Raw genomic sequence first — 17,901 nt, 5'->3', positions numbered from 1 at the left:
ATCATGGAGGGGCGCTGACGGCGGAGTAGGTGACAACGGCGCTGGAGGCGGAGCCACAGTGGTCGATGTATATAAGTCGTCTTCTCGATTTTTCCTCCCTTGTTTTCTTCTTGACCTCTGCCGCAGACATTGTTGCTCAAATAAGACACCGTTAGTTCCGAGGAGTCGGCTGCCCTCGCCTCGTTGATACCACCCACGTAATCTACTATGTCCCCTTCGAGACGTACCGAGTATTCGCTGGGTGAGCGGAACCCCAAATATTCGTCTGACCCAGTGATCATGCGATGCACAAGGAGCTTCGACCCCGCTCCCCAGTCCCAATGTCTCCCTCTGTGCTAGCCAACTTTTTGTATAAGGGTTGAGCGCCAGCCTGGCGATGGGCTAGGAGGGTCAGTAAGGGGCTCGGACGAGCCTTGACCTGACCGGCGAAAGCGAGGACACCTGCGAGGCGAACAATGGTCGCTGGCGTTTGTGCCACGTTGGCCTTCGAAAGACACACATCTCTCCGAATAGCCCATTTTTTTGTCATCATCCCGACTTGGCGGCTTTTCGTAGGTCCGCCGCGGTACCTCTCGCACCCGTCGCTCTCCCGGCCGACCGACGGCCTCGTGGTCTCCTTGCATTCTTATACTGCCGTTGGATCATTAGATCTCCGGACGAGTATGTCGATCTCAGGATAGTCCCGTTTCATCGCGACGGTCTTCCCCCCGAAACTGCGCGAGGCGTCAATTTCGGACCTGGCATAAAAACCTTGTCGAGGTGGCTGCTTCGACGGTAGACGGTGGAATCAAAGTATGCCATCGCCAGCCATATGGGGCTGTATGCATCCAAGTGGTGCATGGAGATGTATCACCCAACCTGATATCTAACCCTCTAGCTCAGCCCTCTTGTCCCCTTGCTGGATGACTCCCCTTGCTAGAGCCCCCGGCGTTCATTTGACGCTACAACGGCCTAACCCCCCACCCCCCACCTTTCGGCCGTGACGCGACGCGACTGGTTTTCTGGAGGCTTCGTGTTTGAAAAATTGTTCAAAAATCATTGAGATTTCCTCAGGTCCGAATAACCCGAGGCAGGTTTTGACAAGGAAATCAAAAAAAACGGGGATGGAGGTGTCGGGATGATCTACCACATAGGTTGGTACAAACAGCGTGAGCGTGAGCATGGCGTGCATGCTCTCTCATATGAGGTCAGCACGATGTCACGCTTCGTCGGCCGGGTCCAGAGCGGCGACGCGAGGGCAACAGCTTGAATGCCTCCCGGTGTGCCAGGACTAGTGTATCTTGCTTGCTCTGTGTTGGCCAAGCAATGACCCAACGATCAATTTCTCTGCCAACGACGCGCCGAATACTGACTATCGCCCCGTCTTCGACGTGTACTCGGCGACGTTGCTCCTTTTTCCCACGCAAGACATCGCAGGTCCGTTCAAACTCAAAAAAATAATGGGCTCTTGAGCCCAACGGCGCCACCACCCGCGGACCGTCTCAGCTATACGTTTGGACTCGATCGAGGCTCTATGATGATGATGATGATAGGTTGGGATATGGCCTTGAGAAATTTCAGAGGAGGATTATGATGGATAATTTCAGCCAAATTGCAACGACAGGTTGGAGGGCGAAACTGTAAAATTGCGGGGAGGATGACAAGCCTCTGACACGTTTAGGCGAGGACCGCTTTTTTTTGTATGTATGTAACCCGGGGATTTCTTTGCCCTCGTTTTTTTTTGGGTTTCGTTGGCAGCTTTGTAGAGCGAGCTGGTGTCGAGACAGGAGACGGACCCATCGCGTGTGTAGATTCATGGTGTCTCTTTGTTCATCGTCACTCATACAGCTCATCGTCGCATAGCATCTCGGTGAGTAAAAGTGATGCACCAATACACCACATCGTGTTGAATCTCGGTGAGTATGAACTATCCTCGGCGAAGAGCTACCTACCTACCTACACCCGTTCTCCCTCAGGGTCAGTCAGGTCTGACCTGTTCTGTGTCCCATTTTTTCTCTCTCTCTCTCTATCCACATCTTCTCATCCTCTTGACTCCTTCGGTCGCTGACTCGTGCTGTGGCCAGACTGGAATCGTGCTTAAGAGTCTCGACCACACCCACTCACCCCCTGCTCGCTCCTGTCTCAGATACGCTCATCGCACTGGACAGACGCTGGCGCTGATAGTCCACACTGAAAAGGTACGCCTTCACATCCTAGCCCTCTTTCGACGTTTCACCAGTTCAACGAATGACTCACCACGATCTCCCAAATCACGTTGCTTGACTTGTCGCCCCCCCGGGTACCTCGACCAACAGCTTGTCCGTGTCTCGCTTGTTCTCCTCGCACCCTTGTCATTTGATCACGAGGACAGCCTTTTCCCGGTAAGTCCTCAGACCCGGACCTGCATCCAATCTATCGAGCCAATTGAGCGAAACTGTTCAAACGCTACACCATCTCTACCTCTCTCCTCCATCTCTTTATCTCTTCATCTCTTCATCTCTCCATCTCTCCATCTCTCCATCTCTCCATCTATCCATCTATCCATCTGTCCATCTATCCATCTATCCATCTCTCCATCTCTCCATCTCTCCTTCTCTCCATCTCTCCATCTCTCATTCGCACCACACCCTTTTGTCCCCGGCTAACCATGAGGGACCCAGATAATACGTTCTTGACCGACGGGACGGTTTCGCCGCTCACCTCTCCTGACATGGGCACTCTCTACGCCCAGACGCAGGGGCAAGGGATGACCACCTACCCCCCTCGTCTCACCTCGCCGACGATTTCCACTCACCTTCTGCCTTTCTCACCTCGGATGTCTATGCCCCGTCGTCCGACAATACCGAGTACACTGCACCAAGCATGGAGGCGTACACCTTTTATCCTCCCCACGAACCGCCTCCAAGCTTTGACGATCAGACCCCCGTCGTAACCAACAATCAACCCCAAATCCCTCCTTCGACATTTCCAGCACCTCCCGATTCTCTCCTCTCACCCTTCAGACCCGAACCGTACATGCAGCAGTTCCAACCTATGTACTCCACCCAACCTGTCTACCCCCCGTTCTTCCTCCCGAGTCAGGAGGGATCGCCCACAAGTGTTCCCTCTGCAGGGTCATCACCAAAACCCACCCCTGTCCAGGTCAAACCACCCCGAGCAAAGGTCAAATTGACCCATGAAGACAAACACAATATCGTCCTCCTTTCGAGGTCCAACAGCTCCTTGCGTCAAGAGGATATCGCGAGGCAGTTTGGGTGAGTATGACCTCACAATTCGCCGCTGATGCATCTAGCGTCGATCGCAGCACGATCAGCAAAATCATCCTCGCCGCTGACCGATGGCAGCAGCCTGCTCAGCCGCACGCGCCCCCTCCACCCAAGGCAGGCAAATCTGGCAATGGCCGATTCCCTGGCGTCGAGGTCCTGTTACACAATTGGATGGACGTGGAAATTGCAGCCGGACGAGATGTCCGCGACCTGGTTGCCCGGGAAAAAGCAAAAGAGTTTGGCAGATGCATGGGCATCGGCGAAGACAGGTTCAAGGCTTCATCCAAGTGGATCGAAAAGGTGGGGGTGTCAACATCGTGAAAGAACCCGAACTGATCATTTTTCCTCCAGTTCAAAGAGCGCCGTAAGGCCGCTGGAAGGCCGCTCAGCTCGCCAAATGGTGCCTTTGAGACCTACCAGCCCCTCCCCTACGCCGATCCATCGACCATGTGGGCACCACCCGTCATCTCTCGATCTGGATCGACGACAACGTTTGCATCCTCTGATTCGAGTCAAGACATGTACCAACCTTCGCCAACGTCACTTACCTACATGCCCACCCCAGAAATCATCACGCCCAATCGAATCGGTCATCTCAACACGACGCCCGGTCGCGTCAGGAGCCAGTCTTCACCCCAGCTCCCTCTGGGAAGCCCCAGCTCTGGTAAAGCCGAGAGCAAGCACGCTCGCCCTTCCCCATACTCGCTTCAACGTCAAAACTCGTACCACGGGACGTCGCCCTCACCTCATCGACCAACACTCCTGACCCGAGCCAATACATCTCAAATCCCCCTCAGTCGTCGAGCACGCCCTACCAGTCTTGCGGCATCGGCCTTTGGCATCACCCCTATCATCGGTGATGTATCCCCCCTTACCTCTCCCACTCGCTCCCGCCAGCAATCCGATGTCTCTCTCGGGCCCTTCACTTCGTCCCTTGGAGGTATGACGATATCGCCCGCCATGTCTGATGGCTCGGAACACATGGTGATGCCTCTCGGCGTCCCTCCGCTCACGCCGGCCGCTCCTTTGGGCACCGCCACGTTCTCCTCCAACTCGAACGAGTATACCGAGACGCAGTATCACGTCCAAGCTCAGGCTCAGGCGTATCCAAAACAGTACGAACAGCCTCAGTACATCTACACTCAAGACATGACCTACGCCAACCAGCAGTCAAACTTGCAATAGGTTCAATCAATGTTTCCCTACATCACCGTAAATTGACCACGAGCATCTATATCCACTCTCCATCTACTGTATCAAAACAAACCAACTCAACACAATCCCTCTTTTGTTTCTTTTTGGGACTTTTATTTTGACGCTCCAATGACGACCCACACCTTGGTCCTGCGAGACGACCACCAACGTCAATCACTCTTTGGGCTCTTTTCTTTTGAGATCACAACAATTAGACGAGATGAAATCAGACGAATGTATCAACATACCCTGAGCCTGGATGTGTATCGATGCTACGGCTACAATGGGCGGCTCTTCAGCCACTCCGCTAACGATTCAGCTACAACCCTTGAATGTTCCAGGGCTTGATCCGTCAGCCGGCCCCGATGGTAGACCACTCACTCAGGCAGAAAGCGTGAGGGACCTTGTGCAGGACTTTGACTCGACCCCCATGAGGCCCGCCAAGTGCATCCTGGACCATTCGTCCCTCTCGACCGACCGACCCGTCCAATGACCCAGCTGACCAAATGCCATACACCCCTCGGACTGCCTGGGAGGTCTCTGTTGAGTCTGCGCTTTCGTACATCGCCTGTTCAGAAAACCATCCGAGGTCAGGATCTCTGATCACCTCCATCTCAGACACGCTGAGGTCCAAGCAGTGCCTTATGGTTATCGGTGACCGCAGGAGTGTCAGCGTCGTCGGCGGAAACGTCGTGAGGGGTAAGATGGGGCCTAGTAATGGCGCCAGGGTCGGTAATAACTGTCTCGTCGGCCAGCGGAAGATTGGCTAGAGGCAGTGAGCCAGGTGAACATGTCAATTGCACCCACCCACAATGTCCGTCCGTTCCAAGTCTCTGAAATCCACCCGACCGTCGGAAACAGCAAAAAGACTGCATCCAGAAGCTCTGGGAGCCTCTTTTTGACTTGACAGCTCAACCAAGCGCCAACCGAATGACCTATCAAGGACAATCTAGGCTTCTCAACTCCTTCCTTGAGTGCCCAGGCTGAGAGATGAGCCGATAAGCTCTGAACCAGCTCGACTTTGGACGCTAATTGCCCATCGAGGTCCAGGGGAATATCAGGGGCTTTCAAGTAAGGGGAGTGACCGATGTTTGAGGTGGATAGAATCGCATGGGTCGGAGGAAGTATGGAGTGTAGGTGTGACAGGAACGGCGGATAGTAGCCTAACAAGCCGGGATTGCCTATCATAAGCTGATGCGGTAAAGGGCGCTCACCCAATATGAACACGAGCAGGTGCTCTGGCGGCTGAGTCTTGCCATCTCGACGTGACCAGTATTGTACCGCTACCTCTGCTTTGAGAGGAACATGGTGACGAAAGACGTATTCTTGACCCTGCACTGGCTCAAGGGGTAACAGGAATTCCAGCCGATCGTCCATCATATATCTCGTCGCAGGAAGACTGGAGGATTTTGCGGTAGGAGTACCAGTGAGGTCATTTCACCTGGCCGGCTAATAAAATGACCCCTGCTCCCTTCTACATCATCCACTAGCCATACTCCATGTCAACGCTCCTCCGATGGACAAAGATTCCAGCCGAAGTGCTGCCCCGGTCCTCTCATTCCATCTCCGTGATCCAGAATTCAGCCTACATCTTTGGCGGGTGAGTTGGGGCGTGCTAAAGCTATCACCGTCCTAACCAATCATCAGTGAGATCCAGCCTCGTCAGCCTTGCGACAATGTCGTCCATAAGATTGGCATCCAGGACGGCAAGTACGAGGAGGTCCCCGGATCTGGCGACATTCCACCACCTCGCGTTGGACACGTTGCAGCTACAGTCTCTAATCAGATCTACGTTTTCGGCGGGGTGAGTGGTTCCCTGGCGGGTAGTCACTTAACCTCAATAGAGAGGAGGAAAAGCAATGACCCCTCTGGAAGAACAAGGAGCAGTCTACAACTTTGACCCCTCGACCTCTTCTTGGTCCCTGCTCAAGCCTACCTCCTCGAGCTTCCCCCAAGCTCGATCCTACCACTGTGCGACGTCCACTTCGACTCATCTCATCATTCACGGTGGATGTGGAGGAGCAGCCTCAGGTAGCAGGTTCAAGGATCTCTGGGCATTCGACGTCTCGTCCAGAGCATGGACCCAATTGCCGGATGCTCCTGGAGACCCAAGAGGAGGAAGTGCCATAGCCCATGCCGCCGGCAAGATCTGGCGGTTCGGAGGGTACAACGGCAAGACAGAAGTCGGAGGCGAGATTGATGTGATCGAGTTGAGCTTGACATCTGGCTCCTTGTCTACTGCACAGTGGGAGACGAGACCATTTCCCAAGGAATCAGTGGATGGACCAGCGGGGCCTGGGTCGCGATCTGTCTGTGCGTTATTAGCCCTGGAGAAATCGTCCAAACTCGTCACGTTCCTCGGCGAAGGCAATCCGTCACCCACGGGTGGACACGATGCAGCTGGAAACTTTTATGCTGATGTCTGGACTTATGACCCGAGCAACAACCGATGGGACGAGGTCAGGGTAGACAGGACAGGTGGCAATCCCGGAGAGCGCGGTTGGTTCGCCGCTACCGCTTCAGATGTCGGCCCAGTCCTGTGGGGTGGTATCGACGGCAACAATGACAGGCTAGGGGACGGATATATACTTTGTGAAGCGTAGAGCTGCACGAGTCCGCTCAGCCATGAACTGTACCCCATCTGCTACTGCAGCGTGACGCATCCTATACATATACTAATAAACCGCAAATGCGTGCCTTCAACCTGACTCCCATATCTATGAGAGCTCGTATGTTGGTCTCGCCTTTTCGTCGAGTTGCTCGGCATTCTTCTGGTCACCATCGGCGTATTCGATTTCGGTAGGAACGAATTTTCCATCTCCTGCAGCGGCCTCGTCCTGAACTCTGACGTGTGAAAACTTCCTAGCGGAGATCTTGTTTCCGAACAAGATGTCAAGTTCCGCATAAGACAGGTTGCGGGTCTCAGGGAGACAGAAGTAACACCAAATGGTGACAGTGACGTTGAAGGCCAACCAGAAGAAGGCGGCTTTGGGACCCCAGTTCCATGCTGTATCGGATACCATTCGAGGGGTCAATTGAGCAGTGGCATTGTAGACAATGCTATGGTAGGGGTCAGTGGAAGTGATCCAACAAGCAACAGTCTGACTCACTTGTAGAACGCACGTCCCCAAGCGACAGTTCGTACCCTCAACATGGTCGCAGGGATCTCAGGAGCAAACGTGTAGGTCAAAGGTCCGACAGATGCGTGGTAAACGAGGTTGATCACTGCGCAGCAAGCTCCGATACCGTTCCTCGTGGCTTTGGTTTCTGGAATACAACCAAAGATTCCAATGAGGAGAAGCATGAGGCCGAGGATCACGAGTCCGGCGATCATCAAAGGTCGACGTCCAAGTCGTCTGATGATGAAGAATTCGAGGAAACACCCAACCAAGTTGAGCGAAGCAATCCCAAGATTGAAGTTGAAAGCGGTTTTGGTCTTCATTCCCGCAGCCTCAAAGACTGGCAGCACGAGTTCAGCTCGAGATGCTCAAAGTGCTCGCGTGAGACTCACATTGTACTGCGTAAGCTGTCATGGCTGTACCGGAGAAAACGGGCACACAGCCAAACACGCCCATGACGATCAATGTTCGTCGCCTGTTGGTTCCTCTCCACATCTCCCAGAAGCTCGATGATTTCGCCTCGGTTCGCTCAATGTCGTCCGTGTGCTTGATGACAGCCACATATGCGTCAATGTTTCGAGAGTCCCAGTAGCCAGGTCGAGCAACGCGAGTGAGCACTTGCTTTGCTTCGTCGACTCTGCCTTGTCGGACGAGCCAGTATGGGGATTCGGGTGCAAAGTAGGCGAGAGGAAGGAGAAGGCATGGCCAGAGCCACTGGATCGTCAGCCATGTCATCAGATTCTCCTCTCACCTGTACGCAGTAGCCCATTCGCCATCCCCATTGGGATTGAACATCGAGCGCAGCTCGGTTCACACCAGAGGCAATGAAAGATCCTGAACCCCAGCAGAAAGAGATGAAACCCATGGCGTATCCTCGGAGCTGGATCGGACAGACCTCGGCGGCATAAGAAGCGGAGAGAGTGTCTACCAAAGTCAGTCGTTATCCTGACCCATGGTAAGCTCACTGAAGATTCCCCATGCAATAGCACTGACAGCCTCAGCAACGAGGAGCATTGGCAAGTTTTGGGCAAAGGCGAAGAGTGGCACACAGCAGAAAGCGAAAGCCATTCCACCCATGTAAGTCTTTCGACTACCGTATCGCTCTTGTGCCCATCCACAAATGTAGAGACCAAGGAAACCACCGGGGAGACCACACAGCTGAAGACCAGTTTGCCAATTGACATCGATTTTCTTCACGATTTTCCCTTTGACCAGAGCGTCGTGGCCAAAGTAGTCGAGAAAGGAGGGAAGACCAAAGTATGCGTTAGACACGGCACCATCGTATCCTGCCCACGTCAGAATTCCATCTACATTTTTCCCTCACCATCCATAATCAGGGCTACGGACAACCCCATCGACCATAGCACTGCCCTCCAGTGTTGTCGGAAAGCTTGTCTAAAGTGTGCCTGCTTCTCAGCCCCGATGAGCTGGAATCCTTCTGCCAGCAGGTAAGGGTCGACCTCGGTCAGGCCCTCTGCCTGGAACGCGGCGAGTCCAACAGTCTTCTGCTCAGTCTGAGCCATGATGCGTGTGTGTGTGTGCGTACACTAGAATCAATCCAGTGATGAAAGGGGTCCACGGGGTAAATAGTCAAAACACATGCCAAACTTTTTATGTAGTCTCCACATGCTCCATCTAGACCGGAACCTGGACCGAGGCATCCGTACATCTTTTTCCCGAGAATCCAGCGCATACCTTCCACCTGGGTGACGGGTGAGAGATAATTACGGGAGATCTGCGGTCCGGTGAGCCGCCAGGTGGTGGTTGGTCTATTTTTAGCTTCCCCCGAGAAAACTTTCGATCGCTCTTGGCCTCTCCTTCTGCCTGCGCATCATGAGAACTCTATGCATGGCTTTCCCCCGAGAGGAGCACCGAAGCTACTCCGGACGGGGGAATTCGATACTTTCGAATTACGCAACCCTATCATACCACGTCTCTGCCCGGGCTGCCACATCGTCCTCACATGGTGCCACCTTGACAGCCCCAAGCAAGTCGCACCAACCATCGAACATGCCAAAGCCCGGCCGATCCCCAAGGACGAAGACCGCTCTACCGGTCCCTGTTACGTCTGCAATATAATCCCCGCTTGATCTTGCGCAAAGAAAGGTTATCCATCGATAGACGAGTCCCTTCTCGTGATGGAAGACCACGCGATGCACGAAGAAACCGCCGTGCTTGACGAAAAGCATCCGTTTCGGATCCAAATCGAGACCCGCGCCCTTGCATCCGAGCTCAAGGGCTCGTTGATCTTCCGCCGGAGCCGATGTGAACGATTCGAGTGTCATGGTACCATACCCAGGATCGTGATAGATCCCCACGAGATCCTTTGGCTGTGTCTCATGATCACGAGCCTCGAATGCCGGCAGATCGGGCAGAGGTCGAGCTGGAGGGTTTGCTGATAGCTTTTTCAGTCTCCCTTGGTCCGAAAGACCGCATACAAAGTCCAATATAGTCTGCCAAAGCGCAGGTAGAATACTCGCTCCAATGCCCCTTTCATTGACATATGCCCAGAGCCCGAACTTGAGAGAGCGGGAGAGTACGAAGACCGAGGACTGACCGACCATGCTGCCTGGGTGCATCGCAATCTGATCGCCTGAATGTTAGACCAAGTGGAGCATTGCCCCGCCGTACGATACTGTCGAAAAGCCGGGTATCAATGCGATATGGGACGGAATGCAAGTCAGCGGAGTCAAGATGCTCTCGACTGCAGCCTTGGGCAGGACACGAGGGTCCAACAGCTCTCGCGTGAAGATGACAAGGTCATCTGCCGTTGTGGAGATTCCTCCACTGTAGAGCCACTTGCCGTCAGTGTCGGTCCACCAGCCGCTCGACTCTGGCAAGCCGCGGGTGTACCCCGAGTCAGAAGCCACCAAACGTCTTTGGTATCCGTCAGTGGCAATGATGGTGTGGCCTGCCAGATTGTAGAACCCAATGAGAGTCCATGCCCGTCGATCGCATACCAAGGGCGTCGAACACGTGTTCCTTGACGAATTCAGGGTAACGAGTCCCGCTGAATACAGTCACAATATGCGCCAACGCATAGATGCTCTCGTTGTTATAGAGAAACGTCTCTCGCATCTTAGCGAACGAACGAAGATGTCGCTGATTTCGGAGGGCAGCTTCAGGATCGATGGGTCTGCTGTCAGCTAACGCACCCAAAACACACCACATACCTCCTAGCGGCCAGATGTATAGGCATACCAGTCCTCATCCCGGCGAGATCTTGCAATGTGGCATCCTGCCCAGTATCGTACCCAAACGCTTCACCATCCTCTCGATACGGTCCGATACCCCACCACGGAAGGATACTTCTGACCCTTGTCATCCACGAGAGTTTCGTTCCATCCGCGATCTTTGTACCCCGATCAATCAACAGACCGACACACAACACAGCGGAGAATTTTGAAATAGAACCAATCCCAAAAATGGTCTAATCAATCAGCTTCGCCTCACACGGAACGTCCTCACCTGCCCATCGAATCGATCCCCTTGATCATTCCTACGACCCCAAGTCTCGATCTGGGAATTCCATCGTATGCCATCCCCGCTGTCCTTGCCGTGAACTACAGTCAAGGCGAGTCCTGGAGTCTGAAGCTTTTCAAATGCTCGTTGGATGCGCCCGAGAAGCTCATCATTGATCACCGTATCCGTCATGATGGACTAGTGCTGCCTGTTCCAGAGATGCATGAAAGTCGTGCTGAGTATAAAGCCTGGCACCAAATATCAGATCTGGGCCACGCAATCCATACAGATCCCGTGATGTAGGATGCTAACTCTGTTCTTGTTTTGGCTGACTCACCGGGCTCAGATCTGAAAATCCATCATCGCACATTGGTGTCTTGCACGCAGTTGTGCTCACGCCTCCAAGGCCAACGATGCACAGGACCGCGCAGAAATAGCGCAGCGTAACGGGATCCGCATGTTCGTGTAGCAAGAAGGGTTTTTTTGACATCATCTGTGCCTTTCGCCACCCCTTCGCCCAAGCATCTCACTCCGTTGCGCTCACACACCTCAAACCTTGTGGAAAAGGGCCTGGCTCTCCCCCTCCTGCGTGTGCCTCCTGTCGGGTTCGTATAGCCCCGGTCGACCCTCGGCACATAGTCCCGAGAAGAGGATAGCTTGCCGCTCGAGCGGGCGGTTCTCGCCGCAGATTTCCAGTTGACTCTACTCTCCCACAGTCACATTTCAATATTTTGAGACGCGCCGGACATGAATCGATCTGCGAACCAGAGACGTGGTGGTGAGCTCAAGTGCTCAGTCCCAGAAGCGACGACATGGCTGGGTCGGCGCCAGGAGATGAGCCAGCCTTGTTCTTTCCCGTATCATCCGATTCTGAGGATGACACACCCGTTCCAACTTCATCCAAGCTCACCTCTACCAAGCCACCGACTTCATCTGTAGAGCACTCGGCGGGTCCATCCTCCTATGTCAGCAAGAATGGAGCAGAGGCAAGCCCTCTGTTCTTCGGGTCTCCAGAGCCAGAGACTGTTCCGGCTTCGACTTCTTACAAGTCTCCGCCCAAACGGCCAGCCTTGAGCCGCCACACATCCTCGCAAAGGAGCAAGTCCGTACCATCAGACTTTACTGGATATCTGGGAGAGTTTGTCTGCGAAGGGTGGTCATTATCGAAAGGGAAGGGGTACTGTGTGCCAGGTTCCAAAGTCGTCTTCGAACGCCCGAAACCCAAAAAGATCGTCGAAGAGACGAGCTCTGTTGTTGAGAAGATCGGCCCAGCCAGACTTGTTAATGGCAAAATGGTCCATAGCAAGGCAAAGTCAATGGCGGGAAAGCAGGTGACGCTGGGATCCATGGGGGTAGGCAAAAAGGCCACTGTGGTCCCGAAGAAGCCACCGTCAAAGCCCATTGTCGATCAGATCATTCGATTCCGCAACGATCGTGGCTTTGAGATTGGCCGGTTGTCGGTCGGCGAGGCTGGCTTCTTGGTTCACCTGTTGGACACTGGCGTTATCGAGCTGAGAGGTCACGTCATTGACTGTCCTCCTGTGCTTTCTACTGGTGCTACCATCTTGCTCAACGTCAAGGTATACCTCACTGCGAAGGCTTTTGAGCAGGTTGACAAGGACGGCAGGGAAGGAGTGGGCACTTTCTGGCAGGAACAAAAAGAGACCGAGGAAGAAGAAGCAATGAGGAAGCGCAAAGACGCCCTTGGCCTGCTGTTCGGTGAGCCAGCCGACCGACATCTGTGCTAATGGTTCTAGGTCGCATTGGCGTCAAGGCCATCCAATCCAATGCCCTGCTCATGGCGCAAAAGAAGAATGGCTCAGCAGTGATCAACGAGGCATCGCTGAAGCACTTTGCTGCACGAGCTAGCTCCGGAGCCAATACGCCTTCTCGTCGTAGTCAGTCACCATCAAAAGCCAGTTCCTCCGGTAGCGGCAAGGGTAAAACGAAAGACAAGGGTTCCGCGAGGAATAGCGACGATGATGAGGGCGAAGAGGACAGTGGCGATGAAGCGGAGAGGTTGGACGAGGAGCAGATGAATGAGATTGACACAATCTATCGAAAGTGAGTGGCACATTGATGAAACTGCTCATTCATGTCAGGGCCCAGATGGGCGACACCAAGCTCGAGGAGACTGATCCACCTAGCACATTCCTTTACACGCTCCGACCGTACCAAAAGCAAGCTTTAACTTGGATGAGAGCGAGAGAGAAAGGGGACGAATCCGTCAGGGAGCAGAGTCTACATCCGCTGTGGGAAGAGTGAGTCAAATCGCTTCGAGTGTCGCTAAGCTGTCAGGTACGCTTTCCGTACTGAGCACGCGGCCGGCGAGCCGATCACCATCGTAGACGATGATGATGAGATTGATCCTGGCCGAAAATTTTACTGGAATCCTTACAGCGGAGAACTCAGTCTGACCTTTCCTACGAGCAAGACACATTCAAAGGGAGGGATTCTGGCAGATGCCATGGGTGGGTCATGGCTCGTCAATTGTGAACTGATCGCATCAGGTATGGGCAAAACCTGTATGATGGCATCACTGATGCATTCGAACCGTGTCGGAGACGTTCCAGCTGAGAGCCCAGCAGCCGACCCCGACGGTGAACCTGATGCCAAACGACCAAAATTCAAGCAGGTAACTCTGTCCAACCAATGGCGAGCTGTGGCCACAGCTCCGAAGACTCCATCCGTAGCCCCTCGGGCCACACTGGTCGTGTGTCCTGTCTCGCTTGCAGCGCAATGGCATGAAGAACTGGGCAAGATGGGAGAGAAGGGAAGCATGACCAGCATGATGTGGTATGGCAATGAACGTCAGGATATCGACCGGATCTTAGGTCAAGAGGGAAAGAAGCGAGTGGATGTGGTCATCACCTCATATGGGACGCTTGCGAGCGAGTTTCAGAAGTGGCGCAAGATCAAGGATAAGCCGTCGTATGAGGGCGGTAGCATCTATGATCGTAAGTTGCTTCACCTCCTCTCGCTGAAGCACATCACAGACGAGTTCCTGCGGATCGTCCTGGACGAAGCTCACAATATCAAAAATCGGACAGCACTGGTGTCCAAAGCTTGCTTTGAACTCAAGGGACAGCGGCGCTGGGCGCTGACAGGTGAGCTGACTGCATTGGACAGCTAATCAAATAGGCACGCCCATCGTGAATCGACTTGATGATCTCTACTCCTTGTTGTGAGTCCCGGTTCAGTGAGCCATGACTGACAGCAGACACTTTCTGCGATTGGAGCCATGGGGCCATTATTCGTCAGTCACGATGTGATCCTGAGCTGATCGTTGCTGACACTCCTGCAGCTTCTTCAGAAGGTGTGACTGTCCAGTACACGTTAGCTAATAAAACCCAGTTTCGTCACCGTGCCATTCCTCAATCATGACCCGAAAGCCCTCAACGTGGTGCAATATATTCTGGAATCCTGCTTGCTCCGTCGAGAGAAAACAATGCGCGACAAGGACGGTCGCCTCATTGTAGAGCTGCCCCCCAAAACTGTACGTTCGTATTCAGAGGACAGTCCTGAGACCATTCAGCTCGATGTTCAAGTATTGGATTTTTCACGACCAGAAAGACAGATATACAAACGACTTGAAGATCGGGCCAAGCGGCGTTTCATCCAGCTTGACGCAGAGGGCAAGGCCATGTCGAACTATACTTCGATTTTGGCAATGCTCATGAAGTGCGTTCGAACGCCACGAAATATCGCTTACAGAGTAGACTGCGTCAATGTGTCGATCATCCTCTTCTTGTCCTCGGCAAAGGTGCAAATGAAGAGGAAGAGGGCGATCGCCTCCTCGACACGGCGAATGGCGATGCAACTGGCTCCATCAAAGAGATGATCGCCATGTATGCTGGAGGCGTGGACGCGAAACCGCCTGGCGAATCCGGAACGGAGACCGCATACGCACTCAAGGTCTTGAAGGAAATCGGTGAATCCGAAGATTCCAGCGAGTGCTTCATATGCGCCAGCGAGATCTTTGACGAGGTCCTGTTACCGTGCTATCACAGAGGGTGCGCAACCGTGGCGGTGTAAGCACTGATGCGTTTTCAGGTGCCAAGACTGCATTGTCAATTTTATCGGCTCTTGCGAGGATAAGGGGAAACCTGCAAATTGTCCGATATGCGGTCAAGGACCTTACAAAGCTATGGATCTCAGATCGGTTCAACGCCGAAGGAAACGCCTGAACCCCATCACAGGGGCCCGGGCGGAGGATGGAGACGAAGGATCAGTGTCTTTGGGCAAAGTGGACCTCGTGTCGAGTACAAAGCTTCGTGCCTTGGTCCGGAAGCTCGAGACCATGCGCATGGAAGAGGGGGACTTCAAGGCTCTGGTCTTCTCTCAGTTCACTTCGTTCCTAGGTGAGCTTTGCCGAGTATGGTATGAGCTGACCGTGGACCAGATCTCATCGAGCCGGTCTTGACTAAAGCGGGTATCCAATGGCTGTGAGTGGGATTTGATACAACGATGGCTCACATGGCACAGTCGATTCGATGGATCCATGTCGCAGGCTCAGCGTGCAGCTACCATTGACGAGTTTGGCAAAAAATCCAAGGATCCCGTAATTTTACTGATCTCGCTCAAAGCTGGAGGTGTGGGCTTGAATTTGTGAGTTGCGTGTTGTTTCGGGACGATCGCTGACATCTCTTTCCCAGAACAATGGCGAATCGTGCGTGATTTGCTGTTCTCTCATACTGACCTCACTAGATGTGTTCATGATGGACACGTGGTGGAATGAAGCGATAGAACAGCAAGCGATCGATCGTGTGCACAGGTTGGGTCAAAACAAGTCAGTTTACATCACGCGGTACATCATCAAGGGGACGGTTGAGAAGAGGATCATGAAAATACGTGAGTGGCTTGGGCGATCTGGCGAGGCTGATCTGATCAAATGCCTCAGAGCGCTCAAAGACAGCGCTGGTGAATGCTTCTCTGTCGGGCGGTGCTCAACGGGACAAGTCGGCCACATTGGCGGATATTAAGAAGATTTTTGGTTTGGACGAGGAGGACAGCGAGGACGAGGTGTACTAGGGATCATAACATTGCAGCGTAGGCGCGTCACGAGGTCCGCAACATTCTTGTATCATAGCCATTACGCACGCAAAAGCACATGCAACATCCTCACATGTAGCAAGATCCATACTTATACATGATTTAGGCACCGACCTATTCGGCTGACTAGGACGTGTACAAACGTTAAAGAGACCTAGTAAGCAAGGTTGAGAGCGGCCGTCTCGTCTCCCAAGATGGTATTGAGGATAGAAGCTAACCTGATTCCACCCATTGCTAAGAGCTTTTCCAAGGTCTTTTCACTGTCGATTCTACCCAGGTAATCTTTCGTATCCAGCTCAATGTGTCTCCCTGGGACATAGTTTTTAGGCCAGACGATATCGCAGTTGAGTTGATGGATCGGTTTCGACCAAGAAAACGGACAGGCAGGTATGACGGGTTTGATCAATTGAGGATCTGGGCTCAGAGTCGACACGACTGATCCGTTCAAGATGGCAGGATGCGTTGACAGCAATTGATCTGCAAATCCATGCGTTTCGTGCATCTGTACTGGATACTTGAGCTGAAATGGGATGGTGATCCAAGCAGGAAGGACCGCGTTGAGTGCTGAAAACGCCGTCCTGGAGATTCTGTTCTTCAAATAGTCGGGCGTCGAAGCGGGGATATCAGAGATGGACGAATGAGGGAATGGATCCCCATCCGCTGGACAAGTGAGCCATTCGGGAAGCTCATCCCGCCACCATTGACGGATTCCTTCCCAGACTATCCAACGGACGTAGGGGTCAAAAATGGCTCCGGGGAGCGCGTCCTCGATCTGGCGCCTGGAGAACGATCCATAGTTAGCATAGATGTACAACGGGTAGTTGATTGACGCACGAAGGGAGAGGACTGGTGTAGTTACTGATCTCTCGGATCTTCTTGGTGATGAGGCCAGAGTCCCAAACGGAGTGGAGACTGAGAATAAACGTCAGCGGTAGCGCAGGGAGGTCCAGCTAGCTCACTTTCGCTGATGCCCTTCAAACAGGAACATGGCTGATTCAAAGCCATCAGCTGTGAATCGATGATGCATTGGTCATCGCTCACCGCCATTGCCTCCCTTGTCTCGACCTGTCAAATGCAGGGGCTGGTGCATGTCACCCATGAAGTGGACGAGGAACCGCAATGGGATATCACTGCAGAAGAGGTGTCAGGTCAATCCAAACACTCTAGCTTACCCCTGCCCAGCCATGATTCTCGCCGTTTCATTCATGATCCCCGTCAAGACATTGACGTCTTCGTTCAACCAGCCGTGCTCTCCGTATTCACAATGATCGGATGGGTGATCCGACATGGCTACGGACAATCCATTCAGCAAGGCTCCCTGGGATGCCTGACAATTCTCCGACAGGCAATCAGCACACTCACGATTGATATAGTGCATAGGTGCCGTCTCAGGATAATACCTCCTGACCGTATCTGCCCACGCAGCTACGGTCGCCAAGTGACATTTCGACCGTTCAGGGAGGATCTCACAGAGCCTTTGACGGGTAGAAGGATGAAGGTGAATTTGAGCGATAGTAGCGACAATCTCGTGGCCTAGATGGCGAGTGGTCAGCTGTAGAAGGGACGCGTTCGACTGTACACACCGGCTGCACCCCAAGCCAGCGCGCCGGGCAAGAGGTAAGCCGCCGCGAAGGCCACAGTGAAGGCTTTCATGGTGATACTGAAGTGAACAGGGGACGAGGAATCTCTGCACGTATGTATGGATGCTCGACTCGAACGTCAAGCCTGCTCTAAGAGCTCTGGGGGGTTCGTCACGAGTGGTGCCGAGACAACAAGAGGCTCAAACGTGCAGCAGTGAGACAACGAGCAAAATGACGTTTGCGGCAAAA

General features: G+C 53.4%; 7 protein-coding genes across 7 annotated transcripts; 3 read left to right on the top strand and 4 right to left on the bottom strand.

The window, feature by feature from the left end:
- The first annotated feature begins 1,426 nt into the window (after nt 1–1,426).
- BD324DRAFT_463861 (hypothetical protein) lies at nt 1,427–2,720 on the top strand. The gene is made up of 3 exons (XM_022012855.1): nt 1,427–1,849; nt 2,082–2,360; nt 2,640–2,720. Exons 1-3 carry the CDS (start codon nt 1,682–1,684, stop codon nt 2,652–2,654), a joined length of 462 nt encoding a protein of 153 aa, XP_021870797.1. The 5' UTR covers nt 1,427–1,681; the 3' UTR covers nt 2,655–2,720.
- Nucleotides 2,721–4,717: 1,997 nt separating this feature from the next.
- On the bottom strand, nt 4,718–5,816 carry BD324DRAFT_651211 (hypothetical protein; the record flags this gene model as incomplete). Its single annotated transcript, XM_022018294.1, has 3 exons — nt 4,718–4,782; nt 4,821–5,205; nt 5,247–5,816. The coding sequence occupies 3 exons, from the start codon at nt 5,814–5,816 to the stop codon at nt 4,718–4,720; spliced, it is 1,020 nt and encodes a 339-aa protein (XP_021870796.1).
- Nucleotides 5,817–5,938: 122 nt separating this feature from the next.
- Nucleotides 5,939–7,042, top strand: BD324DRAFT_651210 (hypothetical protein; the record flags this gene model as incomplete). The annotated part of the gene is made up of 3 exons (XM_022018293.1): nt 5,939–6,039; nt 6,087–6,243; nt 6,284–7,042. 3 exons carry the CDS (start codon nt 5,939–5,941, stop codon nt 7,040–7,042), a joined length of 1,017 nt encoding a protein of 338 aa, XP_021870795.1.
- A 114-nt stretch (nt 7,043–7,156) lies between these two features.
- Nucleotides 7,157–9,081, bottom strand: BD324DRAFT_580063 (trehalose transport-related protein; the record flags this gene model as incomplete). Its single annotated transcript, XM_022013424.1, has 6 exons — nt 7,157–7,499; nt 7,550–7,898; nt 7,951–8,272; nt 8,310–8,482; nt 8,524–8,844; nt 8,883–9,081. The coding sequence occupies 6 exons, from the start codon at nt 9,079–9,081 to the stop codon at nt 7,157–7,159; spliced, it is 1,707 nt and encodes a 568-aa protein (XP_021870794.1).
- A 387-nt stretch (nt 9,082–9,468) lies between these two features.
- BD324DRAFT_651208 (beta-lactamase/transpeptidase-like protein) lies at nt 9,469–11,212 on the bottom strand (the record flags this gene model as incomplete). Its single annotated transcript, XM_022018292.1, has 5 exons — nt 9,469–10,143; nt 10,195–10,469; nt 10,519–10,694; nt 10,732–10,988; nt 11,027–11,212. The coding sequence occupies 5 exons, from the start codon at nt 11,210–11,212 to the stop codon at nt 9,469–9,471; spliced, it is 1,569 nt and encodes a 522-aa protein (XP_021870793.1).
- A 523-nt stretch (nt 11,213–11,735) lies between these two features.
- Nucleotides 11,736–16,151, top strand: BD324DRAFT_591028 (SNF2 family N-terminal domain-domain-containing protein). The gene is made up of 18 exons (XM_022013795.1): nt 11,736–12,739; nt 12,778–13,084; nt 13,123–13,281; nt 13,319–13,491; nt 13,531–13,977; nt 14,017–14,127; nt 14,162–14,204; nt 14,241–14,276; nt 14,325–14,336; nt 14,375–14,516; nt 14,556–14,701; nt 14,740–15,033; nt 15,074–15,381; nt 15,423–15,465; nt 15,506–15,628; nt 15,676–15,689; nt 15,728–15,871; nt 15,921–16,151. The coding sequence occupies exons 1-18, from the start codon at nt 11,833–11,835 to the stop codon at nt 16,049–16,051; spliced, it is 3,540 nt and encodes a 1,179-aa protein (XP_021870792.1). The 5' UTR covers nt 11,736–11,832; the 3' UTR covers nt 16,052–16,151.
- Nucleotides 16,152–16,153: 2 nt separating this feature from the next.
- On the bottom strand, nt 16,154–17,877 carry BD324DRAFT_626938 (phospholipase C/P1 nuclease domain-containing protein). Its single transcript, XM_022015948.1, has 7 exons — nt 17,656–17,877; nt 17,435–17,605; nt 17,245–17,362; nt 17,114–17,202; nt 17,032–17,062; nt 16,907–16,984; nt 16,154–16,851 (listed from the first exon to the last, which is right to left on the bottom strand). The coding sequence occupies exons 1-7, from the start codon at nt 17,723–17,725 to the stop codon at nt 16,227–16,229; spliced, it is 1,182 nt and encodes a 393-aa protein (XP_021870791.1). The 5' UTR covers nt 17,726–17,877; the 3' UTR covers nt 16,154–16,226.
- Between the last annotated feature and the right edge of the window lie 24 nt (nt 17,878–17,901).

The sequence above is a fragment of the Kockovaella imperatae genome, assembly GCF_002102565.1.
Source record: "Kockovaella imperatae strain NRRL Y-17943 chromosome Unknown BD324scaffold_7, whole genome shotgun sequence".
Classification (NCBI taxonomy): Eukaryota; Fungi; Basidiomycota; class Tremellomycetes; order Tremellales; family Cuniculitremaceae; genus Kockovaella; species Kockovaella imperatae.
Note: the sequence above shows the minus strand (reverse complement) of the source record. Positions and strands in the feature narration are given on the sequence as shown.

Excerpts from the sequence above, each read along its gene's own strand:
- BD324DRAFT_463861 (XM_022012855.1), top strand. The coding sequence starts at position 1,682 with ATGTATGTAACCCGGGGATTTCTTTGCCCTCGTTTTTTTTTGGGTTTC. Across the intron at positions 1,850-2,081 it reads CATCGTCGCATAGCATCTCG|AGTCTCGACCACACCCACTC; the intron begins GTGAGTAAAAGT and ends ATCGTGCTTAAG.
- BD324DRAFT_591028 (XM_022013795.1), top strand. The coding sequence starts at position 11,833 with ATGGCTGGGTCGGCGCCAGGAGATGAGCCAGCCTTGTTCTTTCCCGTA. Across the intron at positions 15,034-15,073 it reads TTACCGTGCTATCACAGAGG|GTGCCAAGACTGCATTGTCA; the intron begins GTGCGCAACCGT and ends ATGCGTTTTCAG. Across the intron at positions 15,382-15,422 it reads TCAGTTCACTTCGTTCCTAG|ATCTCATCGAGCCGGTCTTG; the intron begins GTGAGCTTTGCC and ends ACCGTGGACCAG.
- BD324DRAFT_626938 (XM_022015948.1), bottom strand. The coding sequence starts at position 17,725 with ATGAAAGCCTTCACTGTGGCCTTCGCGGCGGCTTACCTCTTGCCCGGC. Across the intron at positions 17,363-17,434 it reads ACCTATGCACTATATCAATC|CCATGTCGGATCACCCATCC; the intron begins GTGAGTGTGCTG and ends GATTGTCCGTAG. Across the intron at positions 16,852-16,906 it reads TACACCAGTCCTCTCCCTTC|GCGCCAGATCGAGGACGCGC; the intron begins GTGCGTCAATCA and ends ATCGTTCTCCAG.